This window comes from Solanum pennellii, chromosome 1, assembly GCF_001406875.1.
Source record: "Solanum pennellii chromosome 1, SPENNV200".
In the NCBI taxonomy this organism is placed as follows: Eukaryota; Viridiplantae; Streptophyta; class Magnoliopsida; order Solanales; family Solanaceae; genus Solanum; species Solanum pennellii.
Genome location: NC_028637.1, coordinates 1,128,505 through 1,154,026, shown reverse-complemented (window position 1 = coordinate 1,154,026; position 25,522 = coordinate 1,128,505). Strand labels below are relative to the sequence as shown.

Genomic DNA, 25,522 nt, shown 5'->3' with positions numbered 1-25,522 from the left:
TATAGTGAGGAACCCGATTCTGCAAAGGGTTGAAAAGAAATTATTGGTCCAAAGGTGGAAAATAAGTGCGCTTTAAGATTGCACTTTTAAGCATTCCTACTCATTACATGTCTTTGTTTCATGCTCCAACTTCAGACTCTGGAAAGTTGGAAAAGATCCCAAGACTTTTTTTTTTTGGGATGCTGCGGATAGGGCAAGGAAGTTTCACTTGTTAAAGTGGGAGACAATCACTTCTCCTAAAATATGGGGAGGGCTTGATAATAAAGGCTTAAAGGTGTTTAACAAAGCTTTACTGGACAAATGGCTTTGGAGGTTTAGGGTGGAGGTTAGTGCTCTCTGGAGAGGGGTGATAGTTGATAAATACGGGGCTATGGTAGGGGAATGGGGATCTAGAGATGTGACTATGCCTTTGGTTGCGGTTTTTGGAGGAATATCATGAAGGGATGGGATGATTTCAAAGTGAACATCTCATTTAAGGCAGGAGATTGGAGGAGAGTAAAATTTTGTGTCATGGATGGCGTGGAGACAATTTATTGAAATACAACTTCTCTAGCCCATACAAAATTTCATGCCAAAGAGAGTTGACAATACAACAAATTAGGGGGACACAAAGTGGAGAGACTTCTGGGACTTGAGATTTAGGAGGGTCTTCCATGACTGGGAGGTGACTAAGTTTCAAAGATTGCTGGACTTGCTCCATAAATAAGTCACTATAGTAGATAATCCTGATGCTTTTGTTGGGATATAGGGAATAATATGGTATGTTCTCGGTCAAGTCTTATATAAGAAACTTCTGGTTACAGAGGAGAATGTTTTTCCTCGGAATGTTATTTGGATACCAATGCTACCGAGGAAGGTGTGTTTTTTCACTTGCCTAGATACTAGAGGGGTGATCTTAAAGGCAGATAATCTCAGAAAGCAAAAGGCTCTTTGCACTGGCTGGTGTTTTATGTGCAAGGAAGTGGGTGAGGACGTGGAGCATCTTATTCTTCATTGTGATTTTACCATGAGGTTATGGTGGAGTATGTTTAGGTGCTTTGGTACTTAATGGGCAATGGCAAGAACTAGGAAAGAATTGATGTTTAGTTGGAAGAGTGGGAGAAGGAGGAGAAGACGCATGACATGGAACGTGGTTCCACTCACGTTGATGTGGGTGGTATGGAGAGAGAGAGAGCTTTGAGGGGGTAGAGGTGAGCAATCCTCAATTGAGGAGTAGCCTCTGGTCCCGCATTTCCTTTTGGTGCACCCATAAAGTTCCAAATTGTTTAGGAGATTGGGGGAAGTTTGTAGATAATTATTTATTATTGTATATTACTTACCTTTTGGTATACCCCTTATATATAGCCAACTTTTTGTCCATGTTTATGAATGAAAATATGCTTACGTGATCAAGTAAAAAAAATTCTGAATCAGTGTGGCCATCTGAATGGAACAAGCACTGCTGGGTTTCTGCTTTTATGTAGAGTAGTTAAGTGTAAAATTATCTCAATGTTTCACTTTAGCTAATTTGGCCCTTGAGTCTGACTTGGGGTCCTTTTGTTCTTTGGTTATATGAGCTAATTTTGTATGTAACTTGGTGTCCAATTAGTTCCTTTTTTTCTTGTGGTATCTTGAGTATTAATGCATGCATTGTTTTCCACTCCTATCCCCTGGGCGAGAGTTATATTTTTGTTATTCGGTATCAGTGAACTTTTGCTTGTATAATTATATGCCATTCCTTTTGATGCACTTGTTACGATCAGGCGACCCTCTCATTTATGCAAGTTGACTCTTTTTTGATGTGAACCTTGGTTGTTAGTCAGAATGCTGTGGTCTTTTTTTTTCACAAAAAATTTATCCAAGACTACTACCCTGTTAAAATGTTGTGCTCTAGTTATTATGTTTTTATAGGGTATTTGTATTTCATTCACAAATATGGCCAAACTAGCCCTATACATGGGAACCGCCAAAAGGTAAAGAATCTACAATATATGGTTCTCTACAAAATACACCCATTCTTCTATATAACAACGAACAGGAGAAGCGTTATAACCATTTAGCTCTAGTTATTATTCTCCATGTTGTTTGGTGGATTATAACTATTTAGCTGGTTTATCCCGCTAATGAGATGGTAGAAGAGTCAGTTTTTGGGAAGATGAATGGTGTGGAAACATATTGCTTAAAGATGAGTTCCCATGTGGTGTAAGGTTTCTTGTCAAAGAGATGCGGTAAGGGGGACACAAGGGGAAGATACATTTTGAAATTTGAGGTTCAGGAGGGATTTCCAAGATTGGGAGGTGGACAAGTTTCAGAGGATGCTAGTTGTTCTGCATCAGCATTGTGAACTAGTTGATAGACCCGATTCGATGAGGCGGAGTCTGGAGAACAATTTCTGTCAAGTCCTTTTATGTGAAGCTTCTGGCGAGGGCAGAGGAGGCTTTTCCTGTAAAGCCGATTTGGATTCCAAAGGTTCTGAGGAAGGTCTGTTTTTTCACATGGTTAGATGCGAGATGGGTGATCCTGATGGCGGAAAATCTTAGGAAAAAAAGGTTGTTTGCATCAACTAGTGTTACTTATGCAAGGAGGCTGATGAGGATATTGATCTTCTGCTTATAGCTTTCTACATTCCTTTGGTGGGATATGTTTAGCTGGCTTTGTAGGGTGATACCGGGATATGTGAAGGACCTATTGTTTTGCTGGTAAGCTGGGAAAAGCAGGAGAAGGTGCAAGGGATGGAATGCTGTTCCTATGGCATTGATGTGGATCTTCTGGAGAGAAAGAAACATGAGGGTTTTCAAAGGGGTAGAAGCGAGTTTTGGTCAGTTGAGGAATATTCTCTGATCCCTTATTTATTTTTGGTGCATCCATGTAGTTCTGGGTTGTTTAGAGGATTGGGTGTCTTTAGTAGAGGATCATGTCCTTTTGTAGGTTCTCTTTTTTTTTTTTTTGGGCGTACTTCTTGTATACGACTGAGTGCTGGCTTTGTCCTTTGTGATTAATGAAACTGTTTTGCCTGATCAAAAAATAAAATCAGCTAGTGCTGAAATCTCATCTGATGAATTTCATTGGTGCAGGTATATGGTTTTTTGGCTTGTTGTCCTGGGAGCAAAATTTGCTTTTGCCTATTTTCTACTGGTATGTGTCAGTTTTTATTTTGATTTTGATCAATAGCTTTTATTGGTGATTTATTGTTTTAGCTTTGATTTATGTTGCAGATTAAGCCGTTGGTGAAGCCAACAAGACAGATAGTGGCAATGGATATTCGGCAGTACTCTTGGCACGATTTTGTTTCTAAAAGTAGGTCACTCTGTTGTAGCAGGCTTCTATGATTGAACTGAAATTCTTTCAGACTCTCTGTTGATAGAAGTATTTCTGTATATCCTTACATCCTTTGCCATCTTTGTGTTATGGTCAAGGTTTATTGTGAGTATTATATCTGGATCTCAGTTTCCATTAAATGCAAGTTACTCTTTTGGCAGATAACCATAATGCACTGACAGTTGCGAGCTTATGGGCACCAGTTTTTATTGTAAGTTTTTAATCTCTTTTGATGTGTAAATGCAGATCAGACACCTCTCATGCTTTCTCGTTGTTGGTGTTATAACATTTGGTGTACTTATAACTGAATATTTTTCTTAGGCAATAGAATAGGTATTTCTGCACCAAGCAGTGGAATCCCGATGATCTAAAAGTGGGATTATCTTGTTTACCTTTGCTCTGCTTCTTTGGATATTGCTTACTGTGTTTCTTTTCATTCAACTTGTGAAAAGAAGGTTGGTAGCTTATTAAAGGTAAAAAAGGGAGGTTGGACGTATGCTTGTTTGCCTCAGACGATTCATTTCAGGGAGTTTGGACGTATGCTTGTTTGTCTCTGATGATTCATCTGACTGGTCTTTTATTTTTGGGCACCTAAAGGGTAGTAGTATCTTCATGATAAGAGGGTGTTAATGAAAAATCCTTTGAGGACCAATAGCAACTATCTGAATCAACTAGGCAAGTTAGCCTTGAGAAATTTAGGTAAGGAGATTTTCCACAATTATGCTTTGTCTTATACTTGTTAGAAATGGGTAAACAGTGCTAGTTTATACTGTAGTTTTGACATTTGTTGGGGTTTTTCATTGGCTCACTGGTTTTGGCCACCAATAAAAAAAGTAGCATCTTCTTTTGGCAGGAGAATAGGTAAGTATGTCAATAATTGAAAAAAATATTTGTATACCTTTGGTGAATAAAGCATAAGGTGCTAATCTTTCAGCTTGATTGTCAATCCTCAAGTGCTTTTTCCTGTTGTGTTGCACCCTATGCCTTCAATAATGGCATGGTATAGGCACCCAAGGGTGTGGCCTAGTGGTCAATGAAGTGGTTGAGAATCCTGAGGTTGCAGGTTCAAAACTCAGTGGAGACCTAAAAAACACTAGGTGATTCTTCCCATCCGTCTTAGCTTGGTGGACAAAGTTACCTGACATCTATTGGTGGGAGGTGGCAGGTATCCCGTGGAATTAGTCAAGGTGCGAAAAAGCTGGCCCAGACACTAGGGTCATAAAAAATTATAAAAAAATAATGGCACTGTATAGGGGTATAGTTTCGAAAAAAATAAATGATATGGTATAGGTACTTATTCAAATCATGGACTTCATAGTGGGTAAAATTGCATCCTGCCAATGCTGGGTGAAGTTGCGCGCGGTATATTTGGATTGTGCGGGTGGTATATTTGGATTGTTCACAAATAGGATGCACTAGGGTTTCTGTGGTTGATTAGTGGAATTTGTATCCTCGGATGAATTCTATGTTTTGGATATATCACTTCACTGGCTGGGAATGCTTGTTAAGGGGATATACCTGCAAAAAAATTAGATGAATAAACGTACTACCAAAATGTAATCTTGAGAAAATCACTGCCTAATACCTTTGGGCCATCTAGTTTACAGTATATGTACACCGTGTATAGTTAGTGTATAATGTATAAGAACATACATATAATATGCATATCTACATAGAGGTCCATGTAATATACATATCTATACAAATAATATACATGTGTACACGACATATACACACCATATGCAACCGAGTGCATATGTAGTGTATACCTCGTCCATGTTTGTAAACTAAATGTCCAAATGATATATATTGGTAACCATCCCTTTAGTCTTCAAACAAAGAAAGTGCTTTCTGTGCTGTACCTTTTACATCACTTTCCGTCTAGTAATTCACGGAGTGTTTGAGCTAAGACTATTGAGCTTTTATGACATATGTGGCCTGTCTGTTGGTCATATGACTTCTTTACTCTTGCGATTGAGTCACTGATAATTGCCAATTGGTGATCAACCAGATAACGTTTCGGGTACAAAAGGTGCTTGTTGAATAGTTTTTGCCTTTTTCAATCGCCATCTTATTGTTGCTATTTTTTAATGCAGATATACCTGTTTGATACTCATCTATTTTACACGGTTATATCGGCTGTATGGGGCTTTCTTCTGGGAGCACGAGATCGCCTTGGGGAGGCAAGCAATTTTTAAATCTATTTATTTGTGCTCACTGTCCTCTTTTGTAATTGTTGATTCCCACACTGGTGGGTGGGAGGCAAAAATTTGTTTCCTTATATGGTCTTAGGCAATCATCCTCATAAGCTAGCCTTTTAGGTTTAATTAGGCCAAGGCCCAATTCTTTATCATGGTATTGGAGCCATGCACACCCAGTTCTTGTTTCACCCGATGTTGGTGCCCATCTTATTTTGTCCACACTCCATATGTACAGTCCTGGGCGTGTGGTGGGTGATGAGTCCCAAATCGGTGGGTGGGGAGGCAAATTTTGCTCCTTGTATGGTCTTGGGCAATCCTTCCCTCATGAGCTAGTTTTTGGGGTTGAGTTAGGCCCAAACTCCATTTCTTTATCAGTAATGAATGGAACAATTCAAATCCTTGGTTTATTGTAAGACCATATGTGGATGCGTTCTAGATGTCAGCCTCTTAACCATATTTTTGACAATGATATTCAGATAAGATCATTGGATGCTGTGCATAAACGTTTTGAGAGGTTTCCCGAGGCTTTTATGAATAGTCTTCATGTGCCTCTTCGAACCAGGTATCTCCATTTATTTTCCCCAATTAATCATTTATGAATGACCAAGTTAATTGATTCGCATATGTTCTCTTCATTGGGTCTAAATGCCATATCTGTTTTGTAGGGTGTCACTCCTGTCTTCTGGTCTGGTGAGTTTATTGATTTTCCGTTCCGCATTGAACTTTGTCTTTACTGATGTCAGATGCTGACACTTGGTTAAGTTACTGTTTATTAAATGAATTAACTGTTCATGTGCTGAATTATTGGTACTTGTACTGTATGCTTTGATAAGGTTAAAGTATACTCTCCTCACTCTCTCCAAGAGGTTTTGATCAAGATTTACAGGGATGGTCCCAAATAAACTGATTATCCTGCCATGTGGAAAATTCACCAAATATTTGACATTTTAATTGGGCTTTTGCCAAAGCTCCTTATCCTTCTAATCAATTAATTAGTGAAACTTAACATTTTTTTTTTGAAACTGGTAACTTTATTCTATATATCCACAGGTATACTACAACAAAAGTGTAGTTCCCCTTAAAAAGTTTTACAACTTACAGAATAAAATAGTCTTAGTCTAAACTGCTACCTATAAACAATCTAGCACATCAAAGATATCTTCCATCCTAGTTAATATATCTTGTTTACACCAAAAATAGAAAAGAGCTAAGCAGTCCATTTTGATGTTCTGTAAGCTATTCTGCCAATTTTCAAAACTCCTGCTGTTTCTCTCTTTCCAGATTGTCCACCAAATACATGCCGGAACAAGTTTCCATCTCTTCTCCTTGTCAGAAGCATTGCCATCTCTAGTCCAGCTGCTCAGGACTCCTTTAATGCTCCCTGGTTTCACCCATCTTATCCCCTTTAGACAGATGAACATTCTCCATTGTTTTGTCCATATACAATGCAAAAAAAGATGGTTAATTGTCTCAGCATGTTCTCCACATAAAGTACATCTCGAAGCCAACTGATAGCCTCTTTTCTTTAGATTTTCATGAGTCAAAACTGCTTCTTTTGTCAATAACCACATGAAGCAGTTTACTCTGTAGGGTACTTTTGGTTTCTAGATGATCTTCCATGGCCATTCCATCTCCTGTCCAGCATTCTTGTTGAGTTCCTTATAAACTGAATTTACTGAGAATTGACCTTTGATATCATTCTGCCAAACTAATAAGTCCTTTTCAGTGAGGTTGCTGAAAGAGCCTACTGAATCTTGAAATTCTGCCACTTGGTCTATCTCCCAATCCTGAAGGTTCCTCCTTAAGAAAAAATTCCATCCTTGTCCAGTCCACATTGTAGCCACAGAGGCCTGTTGATGTTGGCATAAAGTGAAAAATTCAGGATGCAACTATTTCATAAGGACAGACCCATTCCACTTATCATCCCAGAAGGATGTCTTTGACCCATCTCCCACTTCTACGTTGGTTCTGTGATATAGCACTGGCCATAGATTTCTGATTGCCCTCCATACAGTGCATTTATATGGAGTACTTATCATTTTAGTCATCCACTTATCTTCCATGCCATATTTTGCTGTGATGACCTCTTTCGAGAGCATGTTATCTTCATTTGCAAACTTCCACAACCACTTCATCATCAGGCTCTGGTTTTGTTTCCTCAGATTTCTTATGCCTTTTACTTGACACTAGTAACATTTGTATTTCAGTCAGTACTTAGGTAGTACAAAAAAACCATATTTACTAACAAGAAGAAAAAGATTATAGTCTTTCCAATGCTAAACCAGGAACTAGATGGACCCAAAAACATCTATGATTGACTCAGTCTCATTGAAGTAGACATTTGTACACCAAACACAGAACAACAAAATACTCTCTCTCTCCTGTATTTTTACTCACAATCAGTTCTTTCCATTTAACAAGATGAAACTTCTTCTTATCTTCACTGCCTTGCCATAAGAAATTTCTTCTAAGAGCATCAATGCTATTAGATACATTGGCAGGGATAGGGATGTCTGACATCAAGAGGGTAAGGTTTGTTTTTATGTCACAGATGAAAGCTTCTTTCTTCCTTTTGATCATTTGACGTATACAATTACTTCTATAACGTACTTTTCTGATATTGCGCAAAATACATTGACAATTTCTATTTCTGGATTATTCTGTCTTATATTATGGTTATGATATTACTTTATACTTCATCTTGTACCACAACGTATCCTGTGTGATCCCACAAGTGGAGTGAGAGGTTAGGGTGTATAACCTTATTCCTACTTTGTGTACAATAGAGAGGTTGTTTCTGATAAGGCTCAAGTAAGATGTTCCTAAAATTGGTTTGACAAATACAATATTTAAAGGCTAAAAGTTATGGAAAATACTACAAAAAAGAAAAGTAATGACAACAAATTAGTTAAGATAACCCAACTAAAAGAAACAACAATATTAGTACTATTGAAGAATATGATAATAATAGAATAATAATAACTATACTGATAAGTAGATGAGGGAGCAAACAAGGTGCTCTAAGCTAGAATCATGCTCCCCCAAAGGAAAGAGAGAAATCGCTCGACTACCTACTAACACTCTAACATAATCCTCTACATTCTTGCTTTTCTATCTAGGGTCATGTCTTCACCGGTGAGGTGATGATATGTCATGTCATGTCTAATCGCCTTTCTCCAATTCTTTCTCGGTCTACCTCTAATTCTCATTGGGCGTATCATTGCTAACCTCTCCACCTCCTCATTGGGGCATTTATGCATCTCCTCTTTACATGCTCGAATCATCTTAACCTCGGTTGCATCTAGTCCACTATTTAGGCCACTCTCTCCTTGCCCCGTACATCTTCAATCCTAATCTCATATCTCCTAGTGTGCCACACATCTTTCTTTGCATCTTCATCTCAGCTACATTTATCTTCTGAACGTATGAATTCTTGACTAGCCAACACTGCCCTGTACACCATAGTTTGTCTAACAACCACTATACAAAACTTACCTTTAGGACTCGGTGACACATTCTTATCACATAGTACATTGGATGCAAGCCTCCATTTCATTCACCTCACTCCAATAAGATTTATGACATCATCATCGATCTCCCTATTTTCTTGGATTATCGATCTCTAGTTGCTTTCCTAATACAATTAGCTGTCCTAGTCCACATCCTATCTGCGTCCCTACTAATCTCCCAAGCCTCCCATAGCCATCAACTTCTGCGCAACTCTTGAACTTTATCATTTGTCAATCCCTCCCCTTAATCCTTGTCATATAAAGCCTCATCCTCCTCGTCTTTCAATCTCTAGATTCACTACCAAGAGCTTATGTTGGGTTGTATCACTTGGGATGACCTTACCATCCTTACATAAACCTCGATCACTTTTCCTAGGGAATAGGTAATGGTTTTGAGTCCTAGCCACCATACTACAAAAGCTGATCAAGTGCTCCTCCTCCCGAAAACTCAAGTTAGCCATCACCAAATCAAAATGTTACGCTTAGAAATATGTATTATGGAGTTTTCCTCAGTGTGGTTAAGTAGTAAGTAGTGCCTGAAGTGGGCTTTACTAATGAAGAGATATTCAAATCATTCCATTCAGGATCTTTGAATCTGTCAAAATGTTGGATTTCTAAACTCTCATAAGGTCCTCCTGGAATTCTCGTTGAGTGAAGCCTGATATTTTTATGGGATTAGGGTAAAGGGGCAGGTCCATACTCCCCTGAGTTACAAACTTGTGAGCACAGTTGGGGTTGGCTTAGCCAACTCAAAAATGATTTCTGGGTTATTTTGAAAAAAAACCTTGGAGCTTTTCTAGTTAACCATCTTCCGTGCTAGTTTATTCAGAAGTTTGTATTTTGTTTCTTTGAATATCATGTTGTTGTAAAAACAGGTTTTGGAGAGAAACAAAGCTGATGCTGCTCGATTTGCACCTTTCTGGAATGAAATCGTCAAGAATTTGAGGGAGGAAGATTACATTACTAATTTGTGAGTGACTGTTTTTGTTATTTTGCTAACCCAGTTTCAGTTTGCTTCTACTAGATTGATGGCCTCCAACCTCTTAATTTTGATGGATTGATTTTCAACCTACAGGGAGATGGAACAGCTTTTGATGCCTAAGAATTCTGGGAGTCTGCCCTTGGTTCAGTGGCCTCTTTTCCTCCTAGCTAGCAAGGTTGAGCAGTTGTTAGAGTGCAGACAATTTCTTGTGTTTCCATTTTTCTTGATGCAAAATGTGATCTATGCGGTCAACTGTCATGTTGAAGGCTATATATCTTTACATTTATGCTGAATGTGCAGATATTTCTTGCAAAAGATATAGCTGTGGAGAGTAAAGACTCACAAGATGAGTTATGGGATAGGATTTCAAGGGATGATTACATGATATATGCGGTTGAAGAGTGCTATTACGCCATCAAGTTTGTTCTTACATCCATATTAGATGATGAAGGAAATGATGAAGGAAAGAAGTGGTAAGATTTCTAACCCTTCGGAGTCGCTCTGTTTTTTTGAACTCACAATTAACTGTTATTTAGAGTTATGCATAGTCAGTTTATATTCTTTGTTTTGTCTACTATGTTAGGGTTGAACGTATATATGAGGATATTCGTGGGAGCATATCTAAAAGGAGCATTAATGTGGACGTTGATATGAATAAGTTGCCACTGGTGATTCAGAAAGTAACTGCACTAATGGGAATACTGGTACTTGTTCTTTTCAAGTTTGATAATTTTTATACTTAAGAACATAAGGTCTGCTTCGTTCTTTTGAAATTTTCTATTTCCCGGTATCCTTATCATCACTAACACTGGAGACTAGATAGTATTGAACTTCTGTCGGCACAAAGTTTGAAAATCAGTGATCTGCTTTAGCGCCATCTAAGAGGCAGTCGGTTGACAGATTTAGCAAACATGTTCCCTTAGAATGGTCAAAGGACTGAAATCTAGGGTCTCCCTTGTGCATCTTCTGTGACTTCCGAGTGTCTGCTGCTCATCTCAAGTCTTCTACCGCTGCACGCCAGGCCCCTCATCCCCTCACTTACATCCTCTTTCTTCATTGTATTTAAGATGAAATTAATGAATTTGAACGCTCTCGTATCCACATGTTCATGGTACGTCTTTTCATACACAGAGACCTTTCAATAGGTGATGCATACTTCTTTTTCCAATTCCATATCAGAAAACTGCATTGGTTACATGCATTTTGTTTTCTTTACTGTTCTTTTGCATCCATTGTTCGGTGACCTCTTATTTCAGTTGAGAGGATTTCTCTTTCATTGTCGGTTTTTAAAGGACTGAATGAATATTTATCATCCTGCCATTTTGTTTATGATCTGTTAAAATACTCTTACGTAGAAAAAGGAGCATACACCAGAGCTTGAAACTGGGGCTGTTAAAGCTATTCAAGATCTGTATGATGTTCTGCGACTTGATGTCCTTCGCTTCAACATGAGGTATTTCATATCATATTTCTGGGATTATTATACTCTTGAGTGTGGTGCATAATTACTATAATATCATTTCAGAGACCACATTGAAACATGGAACACTTTGTCAAAAGCAAGGAATGAAGGCCGGTTGTTCTCAAAGTTAAAGTGGCCGAGAGATGCTGAGTTGGTAGGCTTGCATCTGGTTTCCTTTTCCATTTCGTTAGTTTTTTTTCTGTCACATCTCTGCTCCTTTTCCTTTGAGCTCAGTAAGTTTCCTAAAAATGCACTAAATATATGCAGATGGAACTGATTAAAAGACTTTATTCTCTCCTAACTATTAAAGAATCTGCTGCCAACATACCCAAGAATCTTGAAGCTAGGCGTCGGTTAGAGTTCTTCACCAATTCCCTTTTCATGGAGATGCCTGTAGCACGACCTGTCCGTGAGATGCTATCCTTCAGGTCTGTTCTTTCACATTGTCACTGTTTATTTAACTATCTTCAGACCCTTTGTGTGATAAATTTTTACTCTTGCAGCGTGTTCACCCCATATTATTCAGAAACTGTTCTTTACAGCATGTCAGAACTCCTTAAGAAAAATGAAGATGGAATTTCTATTCTGTTTTACCTCCAGAAAATATACCCAGGTAATCATTGTTTCTTTGTGCAAAGCATTAGGAAGAAATATATGGTATTATCCATTCACATCACTTGATCTTATTTCTCTGCTGTTCATTTAACTGATTGAAAAAAAAAATTGTGCTGAGATTTTAAACTATTAATATAACTCATTACTTTTGATCCCAAAAGTAGTGTTTCCCTTTTCCCCTTTTCTAGTTAATTGACACTGCTTAACTGCTTGTTTTTATCAATCTTAGTGTCCTAAATTTTCTTCTCTTTTGGTGAATTTTGTTCTTAGTGTTCATCTCACGTGTCTTCGTAGAGTATTTGAAAGTCAACTTTAAAATCGCTAATTCTGAGATGAAAATGCAAATTGTATCGAGCTCCAAGATGTTAAGAATAAATTGACTTGCATCCTTTCCTAGGAAAATGCTTATTTTACAGTTCTTTCATATCCTGCAATGTTATGTTGGATTGGAACTATATTTGTTGGTATTTTGATAACTTTTGTTTGTCTGGATTAACACTTCTAGTGTTATATTTTAGGCCACGTAAGAAACCATATTGAAGGATAAAAGCATGTCCTGATGGTCTTTTGTCCGAGTAATTTTCTTCGTTGAATCTTTGGGTCATGTTTGAACCTACATGGTCCATGACTCCGGTTTCTGTATCCTTTGCTATGAAGGATATGCATGTTATTATATGACTCTCTCTTTCTTTCTGATTTGTTAGTATAGAGGAAATGTCTACAACAACAATGACAACATTTTTCAAAACAGATTTTGTAAAGGAAATGCCCGAGTAATGGAAATTGACATTCAACCTAATATCCTTACCAAAAAACATGAAATCTAACATCCATAATATGTCTCATTGATTCTATTCTCATTCCATTGAAGATCTAGCCATAAACAAGGGTTTCTGGCAGGGAATACTGAGTGACACTGTCTAAGGAACACTTGTATTAGCTCATTCGGTGTTTGCCTATGTCAAGGCAACGCAGAATTGGGGAGAGGTGATTAGACATGACATGACATGAAACATCTTCAGCTCACCAAGGACATGACTGTAGATAGGAAAACATAGAGATCGAGGATTAGGGTTGAGGGTTAGTAGGTAATCAGGCGATTTCTCTCTTCCCGTCGGAGAGCATGGGTCTAGCATTGAGCACCTTGTCTGTTACTTAGCATTATCATCAATATTATTTTATTATTATCTTATTCTTCAATTGTATTACTACTGTTATTTCTTTTACTTTGGTTATATTTACAATTATTGCTGTCAAATATTCTTAAATTCTGCAGTATTTTCACCATAGCTTTTACTCTTGTATTTGTCAATTCTGTTTTAAAAATAGATTTCCTTGAGCCGAGGGTCTATCGGGAACAACCTCTCTACCTCACACAAGGTAGGGCTAAGGTACACATACACCCCATCCTCCGCAGACGCACTCGTGGGGTCACACTGGGCATTTTGTTATTGTTGTGGTGTTTTACCTATGTCCTTCCTGACATACTCTTCTTGGTTGTTAGCTCTATGAAACTTTAGTATCCCTTATAATGAATCTCTGGAAACAGAGAAGAAGACGAACAATGCTCGTTGGTGATATGTATTCAGTGTTGTAAGCATACATCCTCAACTAATAATCTACAGCTAATTGTTGGTCAATCTCTGATTAGTTGGTGACATGTAGTTAGAATGTTGTTTCAGATTCTTTTAAGTGTCTTCAGGATGATTTCATTGTAGGCATTCCCTTTGTTTGAATACCACATTTTGCTGCAGTTATGACTGTTTCTTGATTTAGTTGACTTATAGTCTTTAGAAGTTACATTTGAATGATAGTCTCCTTGTTGTCGTTTCACTGAGAGGAAAAAGAAATTGTTGGCTGCAGATGAATGGAAAAACTTTCTTGCACGAATAGGTCGCGATGAGAACATCTCAGAGAAAGAACTTAATGATAATCCAAATGACATTCTTGAACTTAGGTTCTGGGCTTCATACCGTGGGCAAACATTGGCCAGAACTGGTACTTATTTCTCTGCTCTCTTCTAAAATTTGTAGTATATGCTGTATCCTTCAATGTTTAATACTACACCTGTGACTGCATCCTGTACCTGAGGAATGGCGTTTAGGTGTTACCTCAAATTTATTCTTACCTGTTTTAGGTTTTGGACAGATTATTTATTTTTACTTTGTACTTAAAATATCAAGGATCAAGCTGTCTACTTGGTCTGTCTTACTCTTTGCAAGACTTCTACTTTGATGCTACTACTACAATAACTACACGTCAATCCAAGCTAGTGTGTTATGTGGATTCACCATGGATTGACAAGTTTACGTTTGCTGGCCCACTTTTTACTTGTCAATGGAATCTTTTTGCTCAAAACTCGGATTTGAGTAGTCATTTGTTTGGCACCTTAAGGGGTGGGAACTTCCACTCTAACCTCTTTTAGGAGGATTCCATCCACTGTATAGGGCCTTTATTCAGACTTGAGACCCCCAATGTAAGCAAGCACACACAGACCGAGCTGAAAATCCCAAGCTTACTTGTAGTTCGATACATAAGATAAAATACCAGTATCCTTTATTACTCAGGCAAGTGTCCAGGACTCAAATTCATGAAAGATTTTCAGAAACCACCCTTCCTCTCCCCGCAGCCCACTTTCAGCAATTATTCTCCTTTCTCAGTGTTATGGCACTATCATTTGATTCAATACTTTGTCCAAAAAAGATGATTACATCAATCAGTTTTATTGGTAGAAAGTTTTTCGTAGTCACAACTGGAATGGAAAAAAGAGAGAAAAATGAAAGTAGGGACGTCATTGCCGGTATTTCTCTTATTGCGCTATTCCGAGTAAAAAACAAAACCTTGACACCCAGTAAAATGAAAGGAAGGAACCATTGGCCTATACTATGCTACTAGAGACAAAAATAAATATATGAAGAAATTTCAGTTGATTTTAGATGGAAGTCTTTTTACTTAAATCTTTCTGCAAAAGCATGGATGATACAAATTATGCAAATTATACTAGATGTTCTGGATGATTTGAACAAATTGTTAACATTTCCAGTTTCATCGAAAAAAAGAAAGAAGAAAGAAGAAAGAAGATTAGAACAAATTATTTAAAATAAAAGAAAGGATAAATTGAAGGTGTTCAACAAAGGGTGAGCATAAGATTATACTGTTTGAATTTATATGGAAAAAAAGAGTGATCTTACTTGAGAGATGAATGACTATGACATGATTAGGACCAGAGAAATCTTGAAAATATATTTATAATGTAAAATGGAAGACTTGGCCATGACAATCATTCACTTTTTACTGGATTTATTTCACTTAGTTTGAAAATTGGCGTTTTGTCATGAAAATTGTGAATCTAACTTGATGTTGTATTTGAAATTTGAAGAACACCCAAAACCTTGTTTTCACTTTCAGTTTTTACACTTCCACTATAGTTTTCTTTTCAAATTTTACCTAAATCTTTTGTTTTCTATAAAAATGGCTCTATTTAAATTATATTTCATGTTTTTTAGGATAACTTCGAACACCAAATGTTATTTGAAAAAATTATAACTACACATTATTCCAGTTTCAAAAATCCAGATAAAAGGAAAATTTTTGTAATATTATGTAGTAGCAATCTATGACCTTATGTAACTATCTATTTTGAGATATTACTCTTTTAGAGAAGATTTGATTGTATGTTTCAGGTAAATTTTTCAAGTCGGTGATTTTGCTAGCTTTTAGAAATGAGTGGGTGGGTTGTAAACTATATTAGAAGAAGTACATTCAAATTCTAAATATTCTTTGCAAAAAGTATGGCTTAACGCAACTTCAACTTTTTAAACTTCAAATGAAGTGAAGGATATTCAATTTTCATGGCCAAACGCCCACTTAAATTTCTGATAAAGTATGGGAAGGGAGAGGGCTGCTTTAGAAGAAGAAGTTGAAGTTGAAGTTTCTGTCTCTTGTGATAGAAAAGTTAACGATGGGCTGCTGGGGCGAACTTTTAGGAGTGGAAGTTTAGGATGTTCAGTGTATCAGAAAAGACAAAAGCCCTAAAAATGGTAAGATCACCAAAAAATGCTTACAGTTACTTACTGGGCATATCCTGTGTGCATGCTTGTGCTAGGTAGGTTCTCATGCTTTCCTTTCCTGGATAATGTTGGATACCTGCTTGTTTTTCGTATAAATTTCTTTCCCTTACACAACCTTTCTGGAGTTTTGCAGTTCGTGGAATGATGTACTACAGGAAAGCACTAATGCTTCAATCGTATTTGGAAGGGATGATTACTGGAGGTTTGCTTTTCTGAAAACCCAAAACAACAAATTATTTGTTTGATTTTTTTTCCTTCACCAGATCTCATCTTCTGTACTTTGTTAGATACTGAAGCAGGAACTACACGAAATGAAATTACGGATACTCAAGGATTTGACTTGTCTCCTGAATCAAGAGCACAGGCAGATCTGAAATTTACGTATGTTGTCACATGCCAGATATATGGGAAACAGAAAGAAGAGCAAAAACCCGAGGCTGCAGATATTGCGTTACTAATGCAAAGGTGATATTTGTTCATTTAGTTATTAATGAATGTAAATGATAGATTATATTTTTACCTTAATTCAGAAAAAAGAAGAAGAGTATATACTGTTTCAGAGCTGATGTCAAAACCGCTTAGCTGACTTTGGGATCGACTTTCATTGTAGAAATGAGGCTCTTCGAGTTGCTTTCATTGATGAGGTTGAAACTCTTAAAGAAGGGAAGGTGAATAAGGAATATATCTCAAAGCTAGTAAAGGCTGACATCAATGGCAAAGATAAGGTGCCATTCTTTTTCTGCTCTAAAATCGGCTCAAGGGCATTTATTCATTTCCATAATGCTTTTTCTATTTAGTCGTCACTTAAAAATTTGTTCTTTTTTTTTTCAGCATGTAATATACGTAAATAGTGGTACAAAATATGCAACTGTTTCTGCTTTGGAATTTAAAGTAAATTATTCAAAAAATTGCATCAGCTTTTCAGAATTCGAAGCATAATCTGAATGAAGCTGGGTCTTCTCTTACTAGTGCTGTTTAGTCCTGTTAGGCTTTTGCTATATTTGCAATTTTTCTTCCTTGTGTTGAGGTTCTAAAATGTCAACATGGGGAAATGGAGCTGTGTTGCATCTCAAACTAAAAATGTCCTACATACATGGGAAAAGGAAGTAAGTGGTTTTATAAGTTGGGTCCTGGGTTTGATAGTCCTAGAAGTCCTTTTTTGGTTATTACAACTTTCTACGCCCCAAGAAATTAGAATGAGTATATCTCAGCCTGTATCTGTTCAGTTCTTCAAGTTGTGTAATGAAAAAAAAGGTCTTTTAAGTATTGCCTTGGACCTTTTCAACTCAAGCTATTCCAAACGGTAACAATAGTTGGAGTTTGTTGGAAGTGTACAAGCAAAATATGTTGTCTCGGTGCTTGTGGTCTCTAATCGTTTTGGATGTCAAGGGGCAACATAAGTGGGCTAAATGAAATCTCATGGGTTAAGTTCTACATTTGCAAAGAATTAAATGGAAGCCTCCCATAGACACCACAGAAGCTTACATCTACAGGTTCTCCATCACCTATTGGATCTACAACGAGGATATTCCTCCTTTGAGGGTGAATTTCGGGTTCTAAACTAGACAAATTTGATGCTAGTAGGAAAAGGGAAGCAAAATGAATCACTTGCATGGTCATTGGCACTTGTGCATAAAAGTCTGTCTTTTTGTGACAAGTGTTGGCTATAATAAATGGTCATAAAGTAGTGATAAATGGTCATAAACAATAACTTAAGAATGTGAATTGCAGTTGTAAGAGTTTGCTATAACTGTTGTCTTCTTAATTCTAGTAATAACACAACCAAACGTAGGATTAGAGGTACCATGCGAGGCAATGAGTAAGATGAGAGGTGCTGTTTTCTGATTGGTGCTTTCCTCAGCCATTTGCAGGAATTTTAAGTAGAGTAATATAATTTTTTTTTTCTGGAACTGTTTTGATTATAAAAAAAAGAGGTAGTATGATATTCTGAATTTGTATTTGATAAGATATCATTTTCAGTGTTCGGACTTTTGCCTTGTACATTCAAAATTGTAACGCTTGTACTTGCTTGTTCTTTTCTACATGAGTACAGGAAATCTACTCAATTAAATTGCCTGGAAATCCTAAACTTGGTGAAGGAAAACCTGAAAATCAAAATCATGCCATTGTCTTTACGCGTGGAAATGCAGTGCAAACAATTGACATGAACCAGGTAGCCAAGCATTTAATGTTTTGTTGACTGTTAGTCTGTACCTTTTGGTATACCTCTTGTATATGACCATTTTTGCCCTCTTGAGTTTTTTTGGCTTCCAATAAATAGGTGATGATCCCTATTTACTAAAGAAACTATAGGGTGGATTCTAACAAAGGGGTGGGGGTGGGGGTAGTGTTCATATGTAAGTCCTAACTAGAGCCTAATCTTCTCCAGCAGGGTGGCCATAGTGAGATAGAGTGGTGAAACTGGGTTCCGAATAAAAACAGACCAAGCAGGGAAGGGAGATATGCTCCAATTATTAAGTGATATGTTGGTTTTATGTTGAAGAAAACCCTTCCACAGTGAGTATAATGGTGAAATGAAGTGCGGAATACAGAATAATTTTGTTATCAACTCTTTGAAGTACCTAGTTCAGCCCTTTATCAAAATCTGAGAATCATTTAATTTTCTACCTTTATTTTTCTTTTAAAATAATACATATTTATAAGAAATGAACCTTTAACATAACAACAACCCCAAACGCTAGCTCATGAGGTGAGTATTGCCTAATACCATATAAGGAGACAAAGTTCGCCATCCTATACTGATGTGGGAATCTACCACCCTCGCACGCCAGTGCTAGCAACTAGAGCATGAACAACATAATATAGATCCCAACATCCGGTGAGCAAAGAATTGGGTTGGATCTGATTCTGATATTGAGTCCCAACAATACAACAAAATCAATCAGAAATAGGAAACTCTCCAGAAACAGTGAAACCTATCCACGAAAGGTGACTGCCTGGTGGGGAAGTTGTATGTAGAGAAACCTGAATGGGTGATGTCGGAATGTGACTCAACTGTGTGAAGAGAGTGGTCATAAAAAACCACAGGTGTTGCCTCATGACATCAAAAGGTAGGTGCAGGTGGCAGCGCATGAGGTGTGTGAAGCACTTTCCGGTAGTTGGCTTTCTTGAGCTGATTCACACAATTGTGAGGTGTGTCCCAGTGGTACTGGTTTGTGCACAATGCTGACAGAATGACACAATGGCAGGAAAATTGTGTGAAAGTGATGCTTCTCTCTAATAAATATGTTGCTGGTAGTTGCACTGTAAGTAATTTTCTCGCCTACAAATTATAGTAGTTATATCAAGTCCTCGCCCACTCACTTATGTTGGAATCTAGCACATTTCCTATTCCCTTCCAAGGGCAAGGAGGGGTCTAATCAACAGCGATAAATGCTAGGATTCCCCGACGATTTTGTTATGTTATGGTCTAGGTTATTTGCGAATACATGAGTGGTATCTGTATCATGGAATCTTTTGGCAGTATTTTAGCTTACTTCTGGTGCACGTAACTTGCTTCTTGAGCTTTCCGCTGAGGATATTACGTGTTCGACCTTGAAATTTTGTCCCTGCTTAGTAAAATCTTTAAGATATGACCTTAACTTGAAAAAAAGTTGTTTGGAAGAATTTACGTTGCCCATCAGGCATAAGTTCTCAGTAAATATCCTGAACATTTGCCTTACGGCAAAATTTAGAATTTATGCTTGATGGGTAACATACCTAAGTTCTAACTTTTTCCTATAAGGCAGAACTTCTAGTCAATTGAGCAAGTACACTGTCATAAAATGTCCTGAACGTCTGTGTTATGGGCAAAAGTTAGAAGTTATGGCTGATGGGCAACATACCTATGTTTTAACTTTTGTTATAAGGCTGAACTTCTTGTCAGTTGATACTTTGCTGCTAATTTTTTCTGAAGAATTAATCTCAAAATATCATAGAATTTCTACACAAACATGACATCTGGTCAAACATTTGGTAATTTTATAAGAAACTACTGGATAAGCTGACACTATTGCTTTTGATGCTCCAAAACACTTGGCTAACTTAATTCCCTTCCCAATCCATATGTTAGGCTTATCAAAGTGGTAAGTAAAGGTTTGAAACCTAAAATTATTGCTAATATTTTCAGAACTTTTGTTCTGCCAGTACTCTAGTTTCAATCTCTAAACCTGTAGAAGTATACATTGTTTTGTGCTACACACTCTGATCGTGTCCCTTTTTTTTTTTCCAAATATTTTATTACCTCACAGGGGAGGGGGAGGGAAATATTGAAGGGGATTACTATGAGATCGAACTTTCCACCTACCTGGTGGAAGGTGGGGAGTTCACCAGTGAGCTCTCTTAGGTATGTCAGTGTTTCGTTGAATCAAATTCTCGTGAACTCACCGTGCGAGCTGCCTTCCTACTCCTTGAACATGTCTTTGGTAACATGGTTGCTAATTGTTCTTCCCCTGACCAGCACTGGAAACTTTATCAAATCGTGCACATTCTGTTGTGAATCTTATTACATGTGAGGGAGAAAATTAGAAAAATTCGAACTTTTACCTAAAATTGAAGACTACTTTTGGTCCTAAAAATGTGTTGTTAAATTATCTTACCTTCAATTTGGATCTTTTCTGGGGTGGGGGGAAGGGTTGTGATCTTAAGTACAACATAAAACACGGAGAACTTTTGGTCTTGCTTCCATGTCCCATATTTGCTGGAGATGCTTGTTGATGACTAGTTTTCACCTAAAATTTGAGCACATACAATACACAACTCACAGCTTAGATCTCTGATTTATCCTACAACAACAACTTCTTCCCAACAGCCCTACACACTAATTTCCTTGCTTTAGTACTTGTAATTTCACCCTTTAACCACAGATCCTTCCCCCCTTACCCTCTGCTTACCTCTCCACATCCCATTTTTTAGTCTTCTAGTGTGCCCTCTGTACTTCAGCACCTTGGGCCAGTTATTTATTCGTATGTTTACCTTTTATATATTAATGAGTAATCTAACTGACCCCAACTATCTTCATCCGGATGTTTTTATTTGGTCGCTTCTAATTACTCTGTACAGTCGTAATTAGAAACTTATCTTTTTTGACAACTATTTGAGTAATTTATTGTGATTATAAAATCTTTGTTTATGAATGTATTGATTGTATCAGCTTGTTGTACACCTCTCAAATGGTCTCTCTATCTTGTTATTTGTCAAATGATATTCACATTTTATCATTCATAGTATCTTCTTAGTGTTACAGTTTTATCTTGCTTTATATTGTATTTTGTTTTGCAATTTGATTGCACATTGATACTGCGATGTTGCAAATTTTGCGAGCAAGCTTTCTAGTTTCTTCTCTCTTTATTGTTTTTATTATTTTGTATGTTTTAGTTGCTTCTCTTAGCCTTCATAGATTTTCCCAGTCACACAGATAAATAAGCCAACCTTTCATCATTGATTGTCGGAGGCGAGTTACATATTTATATTACCAGTAACAGAACAAGTGAGACTCCATTTCATTTTGATGTATCCAATCTTACCTCGACCTCTCACTATGTTTTGATCTACCACAGGATAATTATTTTGAAGAGGCTCTGAAGGTGAGAAATCTTCTTGAGGAGTTCTTCCAAGATTATGGCGTTCATCTTCCTACAATTCTCGGTGTTAGGGAGCATGTGTTCACTGGCAGGTAATTTTGAATCTGATGAAATATGCTTGTGTCATTGTGTTTTCTGAACAGCCATCTTATATGGGTTTTATGTTTCAGTGTTTCTTCATTGGCGTCCTTCATGTCTAACCAAGAAGCTAGCTTTGTGACCATGGGCCAACGTGTTCTGGCAAATCCTTTGAAGTGAGTAGGCATTTCTAATGATGATATTTTTATTGCACGGGAGTCAATTTGTGACAGATTGTGAAATTCTTCAGAGTTCGTATGCACTATGGACATCCAGACGTCTTTGACAGAATTTTCCATATTACTCGAGGTGGTATTAGCAAAGCCTCACGTGTGATTAATATCAGTGAAGACATCTTTGCAGGTAACCGATTTGCTCCTGAATACTCCACTGGCATGCACGTTGTGCATATCCATTTTACGTCCTCTTGGTTAGAAGCTTCCTCACAGAAGAGGATATCTCCTGGATTAGTGTAAATCAATGATTCTTCTCTGCTGCTAGCGTACTTATTCTCAGCTTGGGTCGTCTTGTTTGGACTGTGTCCGTACTTTTGGTTCATTTCTCTTAAATCTTTAACCAGCTACATGTTAGTTGTGTATTTAAATATAATTATAAAGTAAATCTTTTCTAGTCTTTTTCTTAACGTGACACTCAGAAGCACTATTTAGAAAGATCAGCCAAAGAACACCTCAAAATAACTAGATTCTTTATGTTTGGCCAGACATTCTAAATACTTGCAAGTATAAATGCAGGGTTTAGTTCAACGCTACGGCAGGGAAATATTACTCACCATGAGTACATCCAGGTATATTTTTTCCAACCTCTGTCTTCGAATACAGATGATTGCAGTGCCTAAACTATGACCATGCAGGTTGGCAAGGGACGAGATGTTGGACTCAATCAGATTGCGTTGTTTGAAGGCAAAGTTGCTGGTGGTAATGGTGAACAAGTTCTAAGCAGAGACGTTTACAGGCTTGGCCAGCTCTTTGATTTCTTCAGAATGTTATCGTTCTACTTTACAACTGTCGGATATTACTTCTGCACAATGGTACGAATTCACATTTTAATGCCATAAGTCTCTATTGTTAGTTATGATCTCTAAGACTTTATTGCATGGTATCTCTAACAGACCCTTTAAACTTTTGTGCAGTTGACAGTTCTTAGTGTTTATGCTTTTCTCTATGGCAAGGCATATCTGGTAAGTACTGCACGATTTTTAGCTTGTGAGGTACATTTTGTACAAGTTATAACTCTAGATGTTTATGCTATTAAGATAGGGTTGCACAGTTTAGCCTTCCCGAGTAAGTTAAGGTTACTCATTTAGTCGACCTATTTCTTTGCAATAGTTTTATTGTCATGGTGCAGTTAGCATTTTGATAATTCTGGAGCAAATAAACTTGTTCTTCCAAATTATGTGAACCTTTTGTTAGATATATAAAAATTATGTTTATTTAATATACATGTTCTGCCTCTTTCTGAAGCTGTCTATTTTTTCTCCAGGCATTATCTGGCGTTGGTGCAACTATTCAGGATAGAGCTAATATATTACAGAATACTGCTCTTAGTGCTGCTCTCAATGCACAATTCCTTTTTCAGATTGGTGTTTTCACAGCGGTTCCTATGATTCTGGGTTTCATTTTGGAACAAGGTTTCCTAAGGGTATGTTTCTTAGCTCCTCGTGCCATAGTTTGATCTATTATGCCTAAAGAAGTTCTATTACTTTACCAAATGAGTTCGAGTTCATGATTGACTAATATTGATTGATTACTTGAGTCTTGATATGGTTAAAAATTTATTCCAGTGACCATTGAGTATTTTCTTAGCTTCTTATCTTTCATTTAAAACATCTCTTAGTTTACTGCACCTACTTTACCTTCCTAGCTATAAGTTGATATATTTTTCTGCTTTTTGTCTTATTCCCACTAATCGGTCCATCAATATCCTCTCAAAAGCTATGCTGTTTTGACAACTTCAATTTTTTTTGTCAAAAAAATTTAATGTAAAAGGAAAATGTGTTTTGGTGTCTGTAGTGTTCTTGATGATTTCTTAATGTTCTGTGAGTGGAAAGAATTTTTCTTGAGAAATGCCTTGAACCCACTTGTTCTTCACATAACTGCTTTAAAAATTAAAGAGAAACTAATTGATCTGTACAAAGAGGTCTCCTGCTAAAACTTTTTACAGTAGTTAAAGAAAAATATCATGGAGAATGCAACTGATCTCTATGAAGAATTCATCAATTGCTGCTGCTAATTCTGTTTTGTTGTCTTTAACATTTAAAATCTAGTGCTATATTTTGTGACATTTTTCATGGCTCTCTCTGCCTGTCCATTTTCTATTCTCACTGGCATCATTCTTGTCGTTGCAGGCTGTTGTTGGTTTTGTCACTATGCAGTTTCAGCTTTGCACTGTCTTCTTCACGTTCTCCCTTGGCACTAGGACACATTACTTTGGTCGAACCATCCTACATGGTGGTGCAAAGGTAGGTCCATCTTCTTATGCTACTCATTTCTTATTTCTCTGTGTAAATCTAATCAGAAAATCATATTTGTTAACAGTATCATGCAACCGGTAGGGGATTCGTCGTTAAACACATCAAGTTTACAGAGAACTATAGGCTCTACTCCCGCAGTCATTTCGTTAAGGGGTATTTCTCTCTCTATCTCTCTCTGTAAGGCATACGGCGTACAGAAATGTCACGCCCTTGTGTGTGTGTGTGTGTGTGTGTTGGTGTGATTGCATGCACGCACATGTGCACACTTCTATATGGTCATCTTTTATCATAGCTCTTTTCTGTCCTAATGGAAGTTATACTAATCTTCGACCTTCAGCATGGAAATTGTGCTTTTGTTGGTGGTATATGCTGCTTACGGCTACAACGAGGGTGGTGCCTTATCCTACATACTTCTCACTGTTAGCAGTTGGTTCTTGGCTATTTCTTGGCTTTTTGCTCCATATTTGTTTAACCCAGCAGGATTTGAATGGCAGAAGTAAGTAATGTTTTATTATGTTTGGAGGTTCATATTTAGTTGTACGTTTGATTTCATCATTCTTGTGTTCCTCTATAGGACGGTAGAAGACTTCCGTGATTGGACCAACTGGCTTCTTTACAGAGGTGGAATTGGTGTTAAAGGAGAAGAAAGTTGGGAGGCTTGGTGGGATGAAGAACTGGTATGAACTATATTTTGATATGAATGTGGTTATTGACCTTAACGATTATTCTCCATCAGTTCTCTAAGGAATAATGAATTAGAGGTAATGATAGATAGTCTAGTATTGTGCAAAACTGCTGATAGTAGATGTTTTAAATTGGGCATTGCCACCTATGTCAAGTCCCTGTCAGTAATTTAAATTCAATTGATGACTCGATTTAGCAATCAGAATGCTTCATTAAATTATCCCCAAGGTTTCCAAAGCATATTTCAAGAATATGTATTGGTTTATTATGAGTTGGTGAAAGTTTTAAGATAAACAACTGATTGTAAGAGCTTCAAATGGGTAGTGTTGTGTCATGACTCTTCTCCCATTTTATTTTTTGCTTTTCCTAATTAATGCCGAACTTATAGTGGATTCATTTAACCCCTTTGTGATTGTATTTATGTCTGCCTTTCTTGCTTTTGACCCTGCATATAAATTTTCAGAACTAGATATGGGAATTCTTGTAATGTTTAAGCATATATACATATATGTGCTCAAGGCATTTAATTCCTTGAATTGTTCTTTATAATT

At 37.2% G+C, this 25,522-nt stretch overlaps 1 protein-coding gene across 2 annotated transcripts in view; it reads left to right on the top strand.

Moving 5' to 3' along the window:
• LOC107002762 (callose synthase 9) overlaps positions 1-25,522 on the top strand; it is a 48,403-nt gene that overhangs the window by 20,617 nt on the left and 2,264 nt on the right. For both annotated transcript variants that reach the window (XM_027916285.1, XM_015200926.2), the window contains 30 exons: positions 3,054-3,114; positions 3,195-3,276; positions 3,459-3,508; positions 5,394-5,480; positions 5,975-6,060; positions 6,164-6,188; positions 9,883-9,977; positions 10,083-10,164; positions 10,290-10,462; positions 10,573-10,693; positions 11,345-11,442; positions 11,515-11,605; positions 11,719-11,879; positions 11,955-12,064; positions 13,930-14,064; positions 16,270-16,338; positions 16,424-16,601; positions 16,747-16,861; positions 18,190-18,309; positions 21,695-21,810; positions 21,889-21,972; positions 22,047-22,159; positions 22,549-22,601; positions 22,668-22,844; positions 22,947-22,994; positions 23,297-23,455; positions 24,162-24,275; positions 24,352-24,440; positions 24,625-24,783; positions 24,862-24,964. In XM_027916285.1, coding sequence (XP_027772086.1) covers positions 3,054-3,114; positions 3,195-3,276; positions 3,459-3,508; positions 5,394-5,480; positions 5,975-6,060; positions 6,164-6,188; positions 9,883-9,977; positions 10,083-10,164; positions 10,290-10,462; positions 10,573-10,693; positions 11,345-11,442; positions 11,515-11,605; positions 11,719-11,879; positions 11,955-12,064; positions 13,930-14,064; positions 16,270-16,338; positions 16,424-16,601; positions 16,747-16,861; positions 18,190-18,309; positions 21,695-21,810; positions 21,889-21,972; positions 22,047-22,159; positions 22,549-22,601; positions 22,668-22,844; positions 22,947-22,994; positions 23,297-23,455; positions 24,162-24,275; positions 24,352-24,440; positions 24,625-24,783; positions 24,862-24,964 — 3,154 coding nt within the window. The remainder of the gene's footprint in view (positions 1-3,053; positions 3,115-3,194; positions 3,277-3,458; positions 3,509-5,393; positions 5,481-5,974; positions 6,061-6,163; positions 6,189-9,882; positions 9,978-10,082; positions 10,165-10,289; positions 10,463-10,572; positions 10,694-11,344; positions 11,443-11,514; positions 11,606-11,718; positions 11,880-11,954; positions 12,065-13,929; positions 14,065-16,269; positions 16,339-16,423; positions 16,602-16,746; positions 16,862-18,189; positions 18,310-21,694; positions 21,811-21,888; positions 21,973-22,046; positions 22,160-22,548; positions 22,602-22,667; positions 22,845-22,946; positions 22,995-23,296; positions 23,456-24,161; positions 24,276-24,351; positions 24,441-24,624; positions 24,784-24,861; positions 24,965-25,522) is intronic.